Source organism: Vicia villosa, unplaced genomic scaffold (genome assembly GCF_029867415.1).
Source record: "Vicia villosa cultivar HV-30 ecotype Madison, WI unplaced genomic scaffold, Vvil1.0 ctg.000714F_1_1_1, whole genome shotgun sequence".
Taxonomy (NCBI): domain Eukaryota; kingdom Viridiplantae; phylum Streptophyta; class Magnoliopsida; order Fabales; family Fabaceae; genus Vicia; species Vicia villosa.
In genome coordinates this window covers 150,179-165,353 of record NW_026705320.1, presented here as the reverse complement: position 1 = coordinate 165,353, position 15,175 = coordinate 150,179, and the positions used below count along the sequence as shown (strand labels likewise).

At 33.7% G+C, this 15,175-nt stretch overlaps 2 protein-coding genes across 2 annotated transcripts; one reads left to right on the top strand and one right to left on the bottom strand.

Moving 5' to 3' along the window:
* Positions 1-8,866: 8,866 nt before the first annotated feature.
* LOC131630651 (uncharacterized) lies at positions 8,867-9,418 on the top strand. Its single transcript, XM_058901414.1, has one exon. The coding sequence runs from the start codon at positions 8,867-8,869 to the stop codon at positions 9,416-9,418; it is 552 nt and encodes a 183-aa protein (XP_058757397.1).
* A 1,536-nt stretch (positions 9,419-10,954) lies between these two features.
* Positions 10,955-11,858, bottom strand: LOC131630650 (UDP-glycosyltransferase 73C1-like). The gene is made up of 2 exons (XM_058901413.1): positions 11,277-11,858; positions 10,955-11,167 (listed from the first exon to the last, which is right to left on the bottom strand). Exons 1-2 carry the CDS (start codon positions 11,856-11,858, stop codon positions 10,955-10,957), a joined length of 795 nt encoding a protein of 264 aa, XP_058757396.1.
* Between the last annotated feature and the right edge of the window lie 3,317 nt (positions 11,859-15,175).

Here is a 15,175-nt window from a genome sequence, read left to right as displayed (position 1 = left end):
TTCTTATGATTTTAACTCTGCACTTGCTTCACCCATGTCTTTCTTTTCAAATTTGGAAGCAATTTTTTTTTAATTCTGGTAACAATATCAATACAAGTACCAAGAATGAGAATGTCGTTAATATATAAATATATCACACAACAACTTCAATTAATGAAAATCTATCACTAATCAATACTTGATTAAATTTTTTCATGTTATTGTTTTGGTGTTTGATATAAACCATATAATGATTAAAAAAGTTTATAGACTTTGTTTTCTTGACCAGAAACAACACATCATGCGAGTTGTGACATATAAATTTCTTCTTCTAAATCTCAATTTAAAAACGCCACTTTTAGATTCATCTAATGAATAAGCAATTTATAAATAGAGGTAAGAGTCATTAAAATACGAATCGATGAAAAATTTGGGTTATTGGAGCAAAAGTATCGAAATAATCAATATTTTGTTTTGGAGTAAAATATTTTCTACTAATATAGCTTTATATTTTTCAATAGAATCATTGAGAAAATATGTTTTCTTAAACATCCATTTACAACCAATTGGTTTTGCTCCTTTCGTTAAATCAACTAAAATCCAAGTAAGCTTTTTTGAAATTGAATCTATTTCTATTTTAATAGCTTCTTTCCGAAATTTTGCATTAGGAGAAGAAATTGCTTCATTTAATGTTTAAGGTTCTTTTCCAACAAGATATGTATAAAAATCACTTCCGAAGGATGTCTCTTTTCTTTGTCTTTTACTTCTTCTTAAGTCATCACTTGAATTTTCATATGAAATACCTAAAATAGGTTTATAACAACATTTTCAACTTTAAGAGAAAAAACATTTTCCAAAAATTAAATACTTTTAGTTTAAACAATAGTGTTATTAGCAAGTACGTCACTTTTAAGGACAAGAAATCTATATGCAACATTATGTATGGCATAACTAATAAACAAACAATTAGATGTCTTAGAACTTATTTTTAATTCCTTGGAATCAGACAACATGGATTTTGGTAAACACCCCTACACTTTTAAATATTTAAAAGTAGGCTTATAATCTTTCCATAACTCATACGGAGTTTTACCAATAACTAAGTGGAATTCTATTTTGTAAAAAATATGCGGTTAACAAAGCTTCTTCCCCAAGGTTGTTTGGTGCATGTGAATTAACAAGCATAACATTCATCATTTCTCTTAAAGTTCTTTTTTTTCTTTCAGCTACTCCATTTGAATGAGGAGATTAAGGGGGAGCTACTTCAAGAATTATTTCTTATTTTTCAGAAAAATCATTAAAAGAAATATACTTTCCTCCTTTATGAGATCTAACTCTTTTTTATTTTTCTATCTAATTGATTTTCTACTTCAGTTTTGTATATAATAAACTTATGGAACGCGTCATCTTTATGTTTTAACTAATAAAATTTAGTGAATCTTGACAATCACCCATAAAAGTTATATAATATTTATTTCCTCATCTAGATACAATTTTTTTTAAGTCTCCTAGATTGATATGAATTAGACTAAGAAGAACAGATTCACATTTCACAAACATAAATTTTTCTTTGTTAATTTTGATTTTAAACAAATATCACATTTATCATATTACTTATTATTTAAAGTAACCATCTCAAGACTTTACATTCTCTTAACATAGGAGTAATTAACATGTTCCAATCTAGCACGTCATATATCATATGAATCAATCAAGTAAGCATAAGAAGAAACTTTATTATCAATAACTTCAAAAATATTTAACATAAAGATTCCCCTGTCATAATAAAGTTTCCCGACAAATACATTATTCTTTATCATTACTGTGAGATTTTGGATCGAACTCTAGTATCTTGACAAGGATAGCTTCTTGGTCTGACAGAGTTTAAGCATGTTGTCGAAGTTTGTTCACATGCTGATGTTGTAGTCTTGCATGTTGTACTCAGAGTAAATTCTAGCATGCAGTAGTTGATAATTCTAGGTTTGTTAGTATGTCAAATTGGGTCTGTTTATTTAGCCCAATTATTTAAATTAGCTTGTAGCTTAAGTTAGCTTAGTAGTCTATAAATATACCAGTTCTCAAATTGTTGAAAGACGTTCCCCATTGTTATTCACTTGTAATTTCGAAACCCTTATTGAGTAAGTGAATAGAAAAATAGTTACAACCAATCATAATATTTCTTCTTTCTCCCTTCTCTCTCTCTCTCTTGTGAAAACTTAATAGGATTTCTCGTGTTTGTTCAAGAAACTCAATCTTTCACATAATTTTGGTTTGTTCTTGATGCTTCTCCGACACAACAAACTGGTGTTGTGAGCATGGAGAAGAAGATGCCATCAACAAATTTTGATATTGATAAATTCACCGGTGTGAATGATTTCAGTTAGTGGCGCTTGAGGATGTAAGCCCTTCTTGTTCATTAGGGTTTTCTAGAAGCTTTGAACGGAGCCAGAATCATGGATGTTGTGCTAACGGAGAAGGAGAAAACAAAGATGGTAGAGAAAGTCCACTGTGTCGACGTATTGAGTTTTGGTGATAGGGTTCTCTGTAGGTGTCGAAGGCGAAAACGAGGGCGGGTGTGTGATTGAAACTCGAAAGTTTATACATGACCAAGTTGTTGGTCAATCGTCTCTTCCTAAAGTAAGCTCTATATTCATTCAAGTTGAATGAAATAAAGTCTTGGATGAACAGTTGGATATGTTCATCAAGCTGATTCTAGATCTTAAAAATATCGATGTCAAAATCGATGATGAAGATCAATCATTGTTGTTGTTGTTGTATGCTTTACCATGTTCTAATGCCCTCTTTAAAGAAACTCTCTTGTGTTTAAGTGTGTATGTTAATCATGTATGTGTTGGTGATGGTTGATGTTAATTGAAATTGATTTTTCTTTTGCTCTTGCAATTGTGTGGAATGATGGTGATGATGCTAATGGAGCTTGTGTATGAGCATGATGATGAAGGGTTTGATCAAAGATAATGTGCGAAAAAATAGAGATTGTGACCTTTTTTTTATGTGTTATGTACTTGTATGATGCATTAAAAGAACTTACGTGTATTGTAATGTTGAGGTATGGTACATGTAAATGGGATATTATGGAATAAAGTAAAAGTAATTTTGTAATTCACTTTGCCTTATTAAAAAAAGTTGTCTTTGTTCAAAATTGTTTTTTATTCAAATTAAAATATGTGTTGTTTATTAATCACTTAAGGTTTCAAAGAGTTTTCTCTGTTTGGGATCTTAGATGGCGTAGGCCGTTCTTTGTGCATGAAGAACTTATGGTGTCCGAGTTCTTCCTTACTTTCCAAGACGTCAAACTTAATGCTGAGACGAACATGTGGATTTGGAGACATGCGAGAAAATGCTCTTTTTTGTGGCCTCGACCTATCAAGTCCAAATAGGTCTTCATCCCCTTTTTAAGGAGAATGCAGGGAAACTCCTCTTAATTCTTTCATTAATTTGGGAGAGCTAGGCTCCTGCTAAGGTGGTAGATTTTTCTTGGCAGCTTCTGTGAGATAGGTTTTTGTAAAAGAAAAACTTATTCAAGTGAAAAGTTATCACTGATTCATAAGGGACCTTATGTGCTCTTTGTGGGGATAATGTTGAGACATCTTCTCATTTGTTCATCTTATGCAGTTTGGTTTTTAGTGTCTGCTATAAGGTTTTTAAGTGGTTAGGGATCTAGCTTCCTTTTCCCATGAATGTTAAATCAAATTTTGAGTTTTCCCTCTCTTTAGGGTCTAGACCTAATATTAGGGATATGTTTATTATGATTTGACAACCATTGATATGGACTATCTAGCATGTTTGTAATGATAAGTCTTTTTTTATTCATCAACAAATGTGAAAGAGGTAGATGATAAGAGTATTATTTAGCCTGAAGTTGGTTTAGTAATAGATTCATGGTGAATTCTCTTTCCTTCACTGATTAGCTTTAAAATCCTATCTTGTGTTTGAACCAATAGTGACTCGAGAGTGGTGATTTGACCCCTTGATGTCTAATAGCTTCTTGGCGATTCCTTGTGGTCTTGGTCCGTAGTTGGAGGGTTTGGTGCCAGAGTACTATCTTGGTCAACATCAGTAGTTTGTTTCCTGATTATTCAACTGTTAGGCTTTACTTCTTTTGACTTATTTTTTTATTGTTATTCTTGCCCTGGTATGTTGTTTTTGTTGTTTTTTTATTTCATTTTGTTTTGTTTCATAGGTGGTTTTTTGTTTGTGTTTGCTAGCCTGATATTTCTTGTGTTTGTTGTTTTTTTATACTCTTATACAGTTGCGGATCTTGAGAAGAGCTGGAGGGTGCAGCGGCACCCAGCACATTTTTTTTATTAATTTTTTAATATATTTAAAAAAATGGTGGTAAATGGTAATGAATGAGTCACAAAGAATAAACCGTTTTTTTGTAATTTTTTTTAAAAGAAAAGCATTATTATTTAAATGGATGTATTGTATAGTTTTTGATACATTGAATGCAATGTTTTCATATATAGGACACGATGTATCTTTTCACCAACAATATTAAAAAAAAATACCAATCATATGTCATCATAATGCTTGTAAAGCGAGCTTAATTTATTGGTTTAAAAATTCACGATAAAAACATTACCTAGTGGAACAAGCACTACTTGAAAAACAACAAATAATGACAACTAAAGGACAAAACTAAAAAAGATAAATGCCATATCTCTTCATACGTCAACTTTAGTGCTTGATTGTTGTTGCATGATATCTTGGATGAACAAAGTAACATTTGTGTGGGAAGACCCTCCTTTCTCTATTGCCTTTTTAGCCATCTCACCATACTCTCTTATTCTTTTTCTTCTTTCTTCACTTTCATTTGTCTCATTCATTAACCTTTCTATTCCTTTTTCAATATGTTCCTTCTCCACCAACACACCAATTTCCTCTTCCTCACCCCATTTCACTGAACTCTTCACCCCAATTTTCACACCAACTTTTAATACTTTTGGAATGAAGTGGAAGGCAAGAGAATTGATGCTTGAATTTAAAGACCTGGGGGATATTGATGAGGTTGTTATTCCTCCTAGAAGGGATAAACGTGGAAAAAGATACGGTTTTGTTCGGTTCTTTAACGTCGCAGATGAGAAACTGCTAGCCATTAAGCTGGATAGCTTAGTTTTAGATGGCCGGAAGTTGTTTGCAAACTTGCCTAGATTCCATAGATCGAGGAGTGAAATAGATGCTCAGGGACAGATGCTTGATAAGGAGAATATTGTGCATGGGGCTGGTGCAAGAGCTGGAGGGAGACATGGGCACAGTCATAGGGCTTGGGTAGACAAGAGATCTTTTGTAGATGTCTTACAGAACCGGAATGCTAGTGTTTTTAAGGAGGCTGAATGTTTGGGTGTTAAAGAGGTGTCCTTCTCGTCTGATAAGGAAGAGTTTGAACGTTATAACAAGGCCTATATATGCGTCACCAAGGAGGTTGGGAGCATGGTGAATATGAAAAAGGTTTTCTTTGAAGAAGGGCTCTTTTCTATTAGGTTAACTGTCTTAGGACCTAACCTGTGTTTGTTGGAGGATCTGGTGAGTGGAGGTGTGGAGGAGTTTATAGAGGAACGAAGGAGTGGTGGGAATTCTGGTTTAGTTCCATTAAACCTTGGGAACCAAAAGATGTGGACTCCGAGAGATTCGTTTGGTTGCGTATATCCGGCACCCCGTGTCATGCATGGGGAGAAAACCTGTTCAAAGTTCTAGCTAAAGATTTTGGAGGTTACATTAGGAGTGACGAGATCACTCAGTCTCGTCTTTGCATGGAAGAGGTAAGAATCCTCATTAGGACAGGAAATATGGAGATGATTAATGCAAAAGTCAAAGTGGTAATTGATGGAGTACTGTTCTTTATTTGTTTGAGAGAAGATCCTTCTCTAAAGACAGACGCAATGGTGAGTAGTAGCGGTGACGATGATGGCTCAGCGTCCCTTGAATCCTCATCGGGAGATTTTTCCGATAGGGAGGTATCGGAGGATGCTTCTTTAAGTTCGAAGGAAGTTGAAGAGGTGGAGTGTTCTGATCATGCGTCGAAGACCGTGCAAGTAGGGCAAAGGCTAAAAGTTGCTTCTCAGGCTGTTTCTGCGGCTAGCACTGCTCCTTCTCTTTTTAAGGAAGTGTGGTACGATAAGGATGGAAAAGTGTCTGCGGATGTGTCTTGTGTGAACGATTTGCATAGAGAAGATAATTCAACACCCGACTCATTAAATGCTCCTATTATCGAGGAAGTTTTTGAAGAAGCAAGGTCTCCAAACTCTTCAGGATCTGGTACAGGTGCAGCATGCAGCATTTATGAGGGTGGGACCAAGGTGAGAGAGTTTTTTTGTTGAAGGGTGTGGTGAGGATAGTATGGGCCAAAGTGGGACCAATGACTCTCTTAATGGTTTTGTCAACGAAAAGGGGCCAGAGATTTTAATTGGAAGCCCAATTAATTCAAGTGGGCCGGAGGTGAACAGTGTGGAGCATGTTGGACCAATATCTTTTGATACAGCCTGCAGAAACATTAAAAATAAGAAATTAATATCTCTGCAAAAAAAGAAAAAGCGTAAACCGATTCTGGATTTGGGGAAAAAGGTGGAGATATCGCCTTCATACTATGCCTGTATTGCGCCGAGGACGGGAGGCTCGTCGGAGAACAACAAAGCTTCGGCAGACACTACTAAGGCGAAAAGTGATTCCATTTCTAATGGTGAGTCATTCTCTTCTTCTTCTTTTTCGGATTCGGATATTATTCGATGCAATCATAGGTTGTTTAATAATCCATACTCTGATGTGGGCAAGAAACTATGGAGTTCTATCTCTAGATTAGGTGTTTCTGGTGTGGTGGAGGACAGTATGAGCATAAAATTGATTAATGTTTTAGAGAATAAAGATAGGTTGTGTCCAGAGGGAGGGAAGAAGGTTTCAAACTCTTTTCCATGAATCTTCTCTCTTATAATATTAGAGGTGGGGGCACTCTCTCGAAGAGGAAGAGAGTGAGTTTTCTTATACAGTCTTTCAACATTGATATTTGCTTCATTCAAGAGACCAAATTACCTTGTTTTAATGAGACTTTTGCGAAGAATTTCTGGGGCAGCAGTGGTGTGGAGTGGACTGCTTCTAATTCGTTAGGAGCAGCGGGAGGTATGGTGATTCTTTGGAGGAAGGACTCTTTGTCTCTCAATTACAGTTTTATTGGTAAAGGGTATGTGGGCATAAATTTCTTGTGGAAAGGCGTTGTTCATAACCTTGTGAATGTGTACGCTCCATGTAGTGTGGCGGAAAGAAGGGTAGTGTGGAGGTCTTTACTGGAGAGAAAAAGTAAGAGTGGTAATGAGGAATGGTGTGTTGTGGGGGATTTTAATGAAATTGTGAGAAGGGAAGAAAGAAAAGGGGAAGGTTTTTGTTCTAATGCCAGAGGGATGATGGAGTTTCGTGAGTTCATAGAGAATATGGAGTTGGAGGACATTCATTGTGTTGGAGGGAAGTTTACGTGGTTTAAAGATAACGGGAAGGCTATGAGTAGATTGGATAGATTCCTAGTCTCGAGAAAGATGATAGACATGTGGGGAGTGTTGGATCAAAGAATTGAAAAGAGAGATATTTCGGACCATGCTCCAATTCGGTTGAGTGTTGGAGTGATGGATTGGGGGCCTAAACCTTTTATGTTCAATAATGCTTGGTTCAAACACAACGATTTCAAGACTTTTGTTAAGGAGGAATGGGGGAAGATATGTGTTACCGGAAGGGGGGATTTCATTTTATTTGAGAAGCTTAAACGGTTGAAAATTCGTCTTCGTGAGTGGAATAGGGAAGTGTTCGGTTGGATAGACTTGAAAGTTAAAGAGGAAGTGGACAACGTTAATGATTTGGATAATTTGTTGGTGGAATGTATTGGTGAGAATGTGGATGATTTGGTAGTTAGAAGGAGAGAGGCAACAAAGGAGGTTTTGAACAACTTACAATTGAAGGAGAGTATGCTTAGATTAAAGTCTAGGCAATTATGGATGCATGAGGGAGATAGAAATTCAAGCTTTTTTCATAACTCTATCAAGGAAAGACAAAGAAGAAAAGTGATCTCGGTGTTGGAGAGGACAAATGGTACGATCGAGGGTGTTGAAAATATTAAGAAGGAGATTTTTAGCTATTTCGAAGCTTTCTTCAAAGAAGAAAATGATAAGAGGCCGATTCCGGAGGATTTATCTCTTGGTTGTTTGAATGAGGGTGATGCGTCGTGGCTTGAGAGACCTTTTTCGGAGGATGAGATCAAGGATGCCGTTTGGGCGTGTGATGGCAATAAGAGTCCCGGGCCGGATGGATTCTCTTTAGAGTTCTTCAAAGGTAATTGGGAAGTGGTTAAAGGAGATGTAGGTAGAGTAGTCTCGGATTTTTATGATAAGGCAAGGCTCACGAAAGGGTGTACTTCTTCTTTCATTACTTTAATTCCTAAAGTAATAAATCCTCAATCTCTTTCCGAGTTTAGACCAATTTGTCTAGTTGGAAGCATTTACAAGATTATCTCAAAACTCTTGGCGGCTAGATTGAAATGTGTTATTGGGAAACTTGTTTCGAGTACTCAAACGGCTTTTGTCCCTAATAGGAGTATTTTGGATGGTGTTCTTGTTGTGAATGAGGTGATGGATTTTGCTAAAAGAGAGAAAAGAAGTTGTGTGGTTCTAAAGGTAGACTTTGAAAAGGCCTATGACCGTGTTAGTTAGAATTTCATGAGATTTGTTTTAGTGCGGATGGGGTTTGGAGCAAGATGGATGAGATGGATGGAAAGTTGTATTTCTCTAGTAGTATGTCCGTTCTTGTTAATGGTAGCACGACGTAAGATTTCAAGGTTGAGAAAGGGTTTCGTCAAGGGGATCCGTTGTCTCCCTTTTTATTCGTTTTGGCCATGGAGGTGCTTTCAGCGCTCGTGCGAAAGGCGAAAGATATTGGAGACTTCCGGAGTTTTAAGGTAGGTGCGAATGAAGAGGTTGACTTACTCCAATTTGCGGATGACACTATTATGATCTCGGAGGGTGATACGGCAAATTTATGGAGTATGAAAGCCATTCTTAGAGGTTTTGAGTTAATGTCGGGTTTGAGTATTAATTTCCTTAAGAGTAACATTTATGGAATTAATGTGGGTGATTGGTTCCTTGAGGCGGCTTCTAGTTTTCTCTCGTGTAAGGTGGGAAGTATTCCGTTTAAATACCTAGGAGTCAGAGTGGGCGGTAACCCTAGAAGTATTTCTTTGTGGAAGGATTTAATCGGTGTCATTAGGAAAAGATTAGCCGTTTGGAGAGGTAAGAATCTTTCTCTAGCGGGCCGTGTGGTCTTGATCAATGCCGTGATTAATGCTATTCCTATTTACTACTTATCTTTCTTCAAAGCTCCGTCTAAGGTGATCAATGAGATTCGTGCGATTCAAAGTAATTTCCTTTGGAGTGGTGGTGCCATGTGAAAATCGATTCTTTGGGTGTCTTGGGATACCATTTGTAAAGCTAAAGAGGAAGGTGGTCTAGGAATAAAAAATGTTGAAATTATGAATGTGGCTCTCTTAAATAAGTGGAAGTGGAGGATCTTATATGAGAATGAAGCGGTGTGGAGTGGTATTCTTAAAGCTAGATACGGTAATGTGAAACTTAAGGTTCTTGTAGGTGATGTTTCGATGGTGGGACCGAAGGATTCAATTTGGTGGAGAGATTTATTGGTGTCGGACAATTACGAGGGACTTCTTGACAACCATTTTTCACGAGCGGTTAATTGTAATGTGGGAAACGGAGAAGAAATACCTTTTTGGTATGCTTGTTGGATTGATAATCAACCTATTATGGAGGCTTTTCCGGAATTGTTCAAAGAGGCGAAGAACCATTTAATTTCTGTGGCGGAGGCGGGTCGTTTATCCGAGAACAATGGCCACTGGAACTTGTAGCAGCTGCTGCCCGGGGCTGCTAGCGGCATGCTGCTAGCTAACAGTATTTATTTTTTCTCTCTTTTGCAGGAACTCCAAGAGCTGCTGCGGCAGCGGTACATCGTGGCGGATGTGCGAGACACTTTCTCGTGGATGGAGCTGCCGACGGGTGTCTTTAGTGTGAAGTCTTGTTACGATAGATTCAAGCCTTCCTTATCGGGTCCTCCGTTACAAGTTTCTTTGGTTAAAGCCGTGAATTTTCTGTGGAAGGTTAGAATTCCGTCAAAAATCCTTTTCTTTGGTTGGAAATTTTTGCATAATAGAATTGCCACAAAAGATGAATTGCTTAAGAGGGGGATTTTGGTGGAAGACATAGACTTATTGTGTGTCATTTGTATGAAGGAGAATGAATCTTTAGATCATTTATTTGGTGAGTGTGAGATAGTCCAAGGTATTTGGAGGAAGGTGTATGTTTGGTTAGGTTCTTCTCTTGGGTTGTCGTTTGAGCATTTTGTCTCTTTTTTTCGGTATTTTGACATCGTGAAGGGTCCGTGTAAGAGAGCCATAGTAGGGGTGGTTTGGCTTAATACTATTTGGTGTATTTGGCTGAAGAGGAATGCAATTATTTTCAAGAAGGAGACCTTTAGTTTTTCGGAATGTTTGTCTCATATTTATATGCATTCTTGGAATTGTTGTTTAGCATTCTATAAGCTAAGAGAGTTATGTAATTTTCATACCTGGAATATCTTGCCGCTCGTTTGTTTCGAGTAGTGAGGGCTTTCCGTTTGTTTTTGTTTGGGTGGAGTATCCATTATACTCCCTTGTTATAATATCATTGCTTATTTAAAAAAAAAATACTTGCACAACCAAACTTTCATTAAAAAATTGATCTGCAAAAAGTGGCCATGTAACTATTGGCACACCAGCACATATAGCCTTTATAGTAGAATTCCAACCACAATGTGTTAGGAATCCTCCAACCGAAGGATGTGACAATATCAACAATTGAGGAGCCCAACCCTTAATTATTAAGCCTTTACCATTGATTCTTTCTTCAAATCCACTTTCCTCCATCCATTTTTCCAATTATTTTAAATGATTTCCTTTTCTTATAACCCAAATAAAAGGTCTTTTTGTTGCTTCTAATGCTAAACCAAGCTCTATCAATTGTGTTGATGTTAAATTACATAAACTTCCAAGACATGCATAAATAACACTCTCTTGCTTCTCAGAATCAAGCCACTTGAGATGAATCGATTCATCATCTGAAACATTCTTATTATTATGACCTCTTTGAACCTTAAAAGACCATCAGTGTTGAACCAATACACCAAACTTTATTCATTTTTATCTTTTTATAATTCTTTACAAATGTTGACTCTAACTCTTCAAAAGTGTTCACAATTACCCCATAAGAACCTACTAAAGCTTTAATCATATCTTCACTAAACTGAATCCAAGCTTCATCCTTTAAGCCTATTCCTGTTTGTGATATGTTTATCTGAAATTTTTCAGAAAAACCAGGCAAATCAAAGTACTCATATGGATTATTAGCCATAGTTTGCATCATATTACTAACATATAGATGATATATAGATAAGAGATAAAAGCAACCTGCTCCAACAAAAGAAATACTTGGAATATTGTAGTTTCTAGCTATGTGGATGGTATATGGTAAACACATATCAGAGATTATACAACTTGGTGGCGGTGTTAACTCTTCAAATATTTTTTCAGCTTCCTGCCGTAAAAACTTTGATGAATTGAAGAAATCTGATGCTGCACCAAGTGAAGTTAGCATGTCAAGATTCTCACACCCTTCAGGTAATCCAGACTCTTTCGAAGGAAACCGGAGTTGGATGAGATGAATATGTAAATCAGATTGAAGAAAACGTTGAAAGATTGATGAGAAACGAGATGCATTTTGTGGAGTAGTTAGTATAGTAACAATAACATTGGGATGTTGTGCTAATATTTTAGCAATATCCATCATAGGAATCATGTGACCTTGGAAGGATTAATAAAGTGGATCTTTTGATCTTGATTTTTTCTTTACCCACCTCCCTATGGGGGTCACCCCCAGCGAAAACCCCATTTTACCCTGCTTCGGAAATGCATATCCGAAAATTTTTTTTTTCTAAATTTTTCCAGATTTCGGAAGTGCATTTCCGAAATAATCCCAAAAATTGGGATTTTGACTAATTCGGAGATGCATCTCCGAAACAACAAAAAAAAAAATCTAAAAAAATCCCAAAAATTAATTTTTAGGATATTAATTAATTCACATATCATAAATTTGATATAATTTATGAGTAATGAATAATAATAATTATATATTTTGATATAATTTATGAGTTATGAATAATAGCTATTATATATTTCTATCCTGATTCATATTTTAAAATTTAAAATAATTTTAATTAAAAAAATTAAAATAATTTCACGTTATAATTTTTTATTTATATATTTATAATAATTGTTATATATTTATAAAAAAAATGAGTGTTTTAATTTATATATTTATATAATAATTATAATAATTATTATATATTTATAAAAATTATTATATATTTATATATTTATATAATAATTATTATATATTAATTATAAATATATTTATATAATAATTATAAAAATTAAAAAATGAGTGTTTTAATTTATAATAATTATTATATATTTATATATTTATATATTAATTGTTATATATTTATATATTAATTATTATATATTTATATATTATATATTTATATAAGTTAAAAATTATTTTTAACTTTAAAATTGTTTAGGAAATTTTGATTCACCTTCATTTTATTGATTCACCTTGATTTTATACCTATTAATTATATTGATTCACCTTGATTTTAATTTTTTAATAATTATTGAATTCTTTCGGAAGTGTATATCCGAAACATTCCAAGACCAATTTGGTCTTGGAATATTTCGGATATGCATCTCCGAAGACACCCCCTCCCAAAAAAAGTGTTTTCGGAAATGCCTCTCCGAAGACACCTCCTCCCAAAAAAAAAAGTTGTTTTCGGAAATGCATCTCTGAAAACCCCAAAAAGGGGTGTTTTCGGAAATGCATATCCGAAAACACTTTTTTTCGTGTTTTCGGAAGTGCATTTCCGAAAAAAAGACAAATTTTGAAAAAAAAAAAACGTTTCGGAAATGCATTTCCGAAGTAAGGGTATTTTGGGTTTTTCACCGGAGGTGATCTAGAAAAGAAGGAGGTAGGGAAATAAATTTCCTTGATCTTTGGTTGCCATGGTTGAAACTTGGAAGGATTAAGTATATGCTATGATGTTTTTATCTTGTATATGAAGTGTTTAATGAATTCAGCTAAAGTTGTAAGACGTATTTATATACTCACTCTATTCATGAGTTTATTTATTTTATTGAAAAATTATATTTTAAATATAGTGAGTCTATTTTGAAATATAGTAAGTTAATGATTATTAAATTAATACATTGACAGAATTAATCTTAAATAGAAAAAAGACATAGAAAATTTTTTTATTTAAAAATATTGGTAATATAATAATTATTAAATTAATATGTTGGGTGGCTAATTATATTACTAGTTTAAAATGATTTTTATATATAAAAGTTATAAGGCCTTAAAAAGAGATTTCATCACTAAAAATAAATAAATAAATAATAATAAAAAATTCTACTATTTGTTTCCGTTTGTTTTGGGCGGAGTATCCCTTATGCTCCCTTTATTAATCTCATTGATTATTAAAAAAAAACTACTTTTTTAAATACAATTTCTTAAATAATTGACAATATTTCATAAACATTATTCATAATATTTATTTGCTCCAAAATAGACACTTTTCATAAAAAAAAATATTGTGACTAAATTAATTACAAGTTTTTTAAAATATATTTAAACTTAGAAATATTTCATAATTAATCAAATTTAACTAAATATCTTGAAAACAATTTAATATGTGCTAACTACTTATTTTCAATACTACTAATTTCGTAAGAAATATTATTACATAAAAAATATTGCTTACATTCATTTAGTCTAAATAGACACCTTGCTTACAAAACATTTATAACTAAATTAGTTACATTTTTTCCTAAAATATATTTTAAAATAATTAAAATTTTTAAAATATTAATAATTAACAAAATAATTTTTTCAAAATTTCTAATATTTTAAAACTAAATTACAATTTTTGTCACCCCGCAGGGGTTTGTTAAAATAGACCCACTTATTTTTTATGAGTGTGTCTTTTAGCAAACCTTAACTAAAAAATAGTTAGATGCACGTTAAAATGCATAGGGGTGTTCAAAACAAAACCGACCCAATAGAAAACTGTAAAATTGAACCAAGCCAAACCGAAATCGCAAAAAATTGCATTTAGTTCGGATGTGTTTGGACCATTTTTTAACAAATCGCAAAGTTCAGTACGGTTTGTGGTTTGTATTTTACAAACCGAACCAAACCGCACCATGTTACAACCCCCAAACTTCAATTAACTTATAGCCAACCCAAACCTATTATGCCTTAGCCTTGCGATTACAAATAACTTTCTCTTTCTCACACTTAAGGTTTCATTTTAAGTCTTTTCAAATCTCTCCTAGCGGTATTGCACCTTCTTCTCGTCTTCTTTTCCAAACATATCACATATTCTTTTCTAATCTTTCATCTCTTAAGTTCTTTCTTTTTCATCTTATTATTTTTATTCTACTGTTCTCTTGTTCATTTACGTTTTTAATGTTCCTCTTCTTATCTAATCGCATCTCTTCTGCTATTTCTTTTTCATCTTTTCTAATATTTCATCTCCTCATTTTTTCTATTTTATTATAATGTTTTTGATATTATTTTATACTACTATTTTATATTTTTTATTCCACTTTTATCTAATATTATTTTTGTATATTAAATGGAAAGTTGTTATCCAAATATGATAAATTTTATTGTTATTTGATAACGCATAAATGAATAAATACAAAAATACGTTGTCATCAATAAGTGTATGTATGACTCAATAAATTTTTGTAAAAAAAAACGAACCAATCCAAACCGCATTGATTTGGTTTGGTTCACTTTTATTTCTAAAAACCAACTGAATCAAACCGAACCGCACATTTTATCCTCTTGTGGTTTGGATGATTTTTTACGTCAAAATTGCCCAAACCGTAGTGCAAACACCCCTAAAAGTGCATGTTGCTAAAATAGACCTTTATAAAATCAAGTGGATCTACGCTAGCAAATCCCTTTAATTTAATATGTAAACTAAATATATTGTTCAATAAAACTGAAAAACATAATTTCTTTTATAATAGTAAATA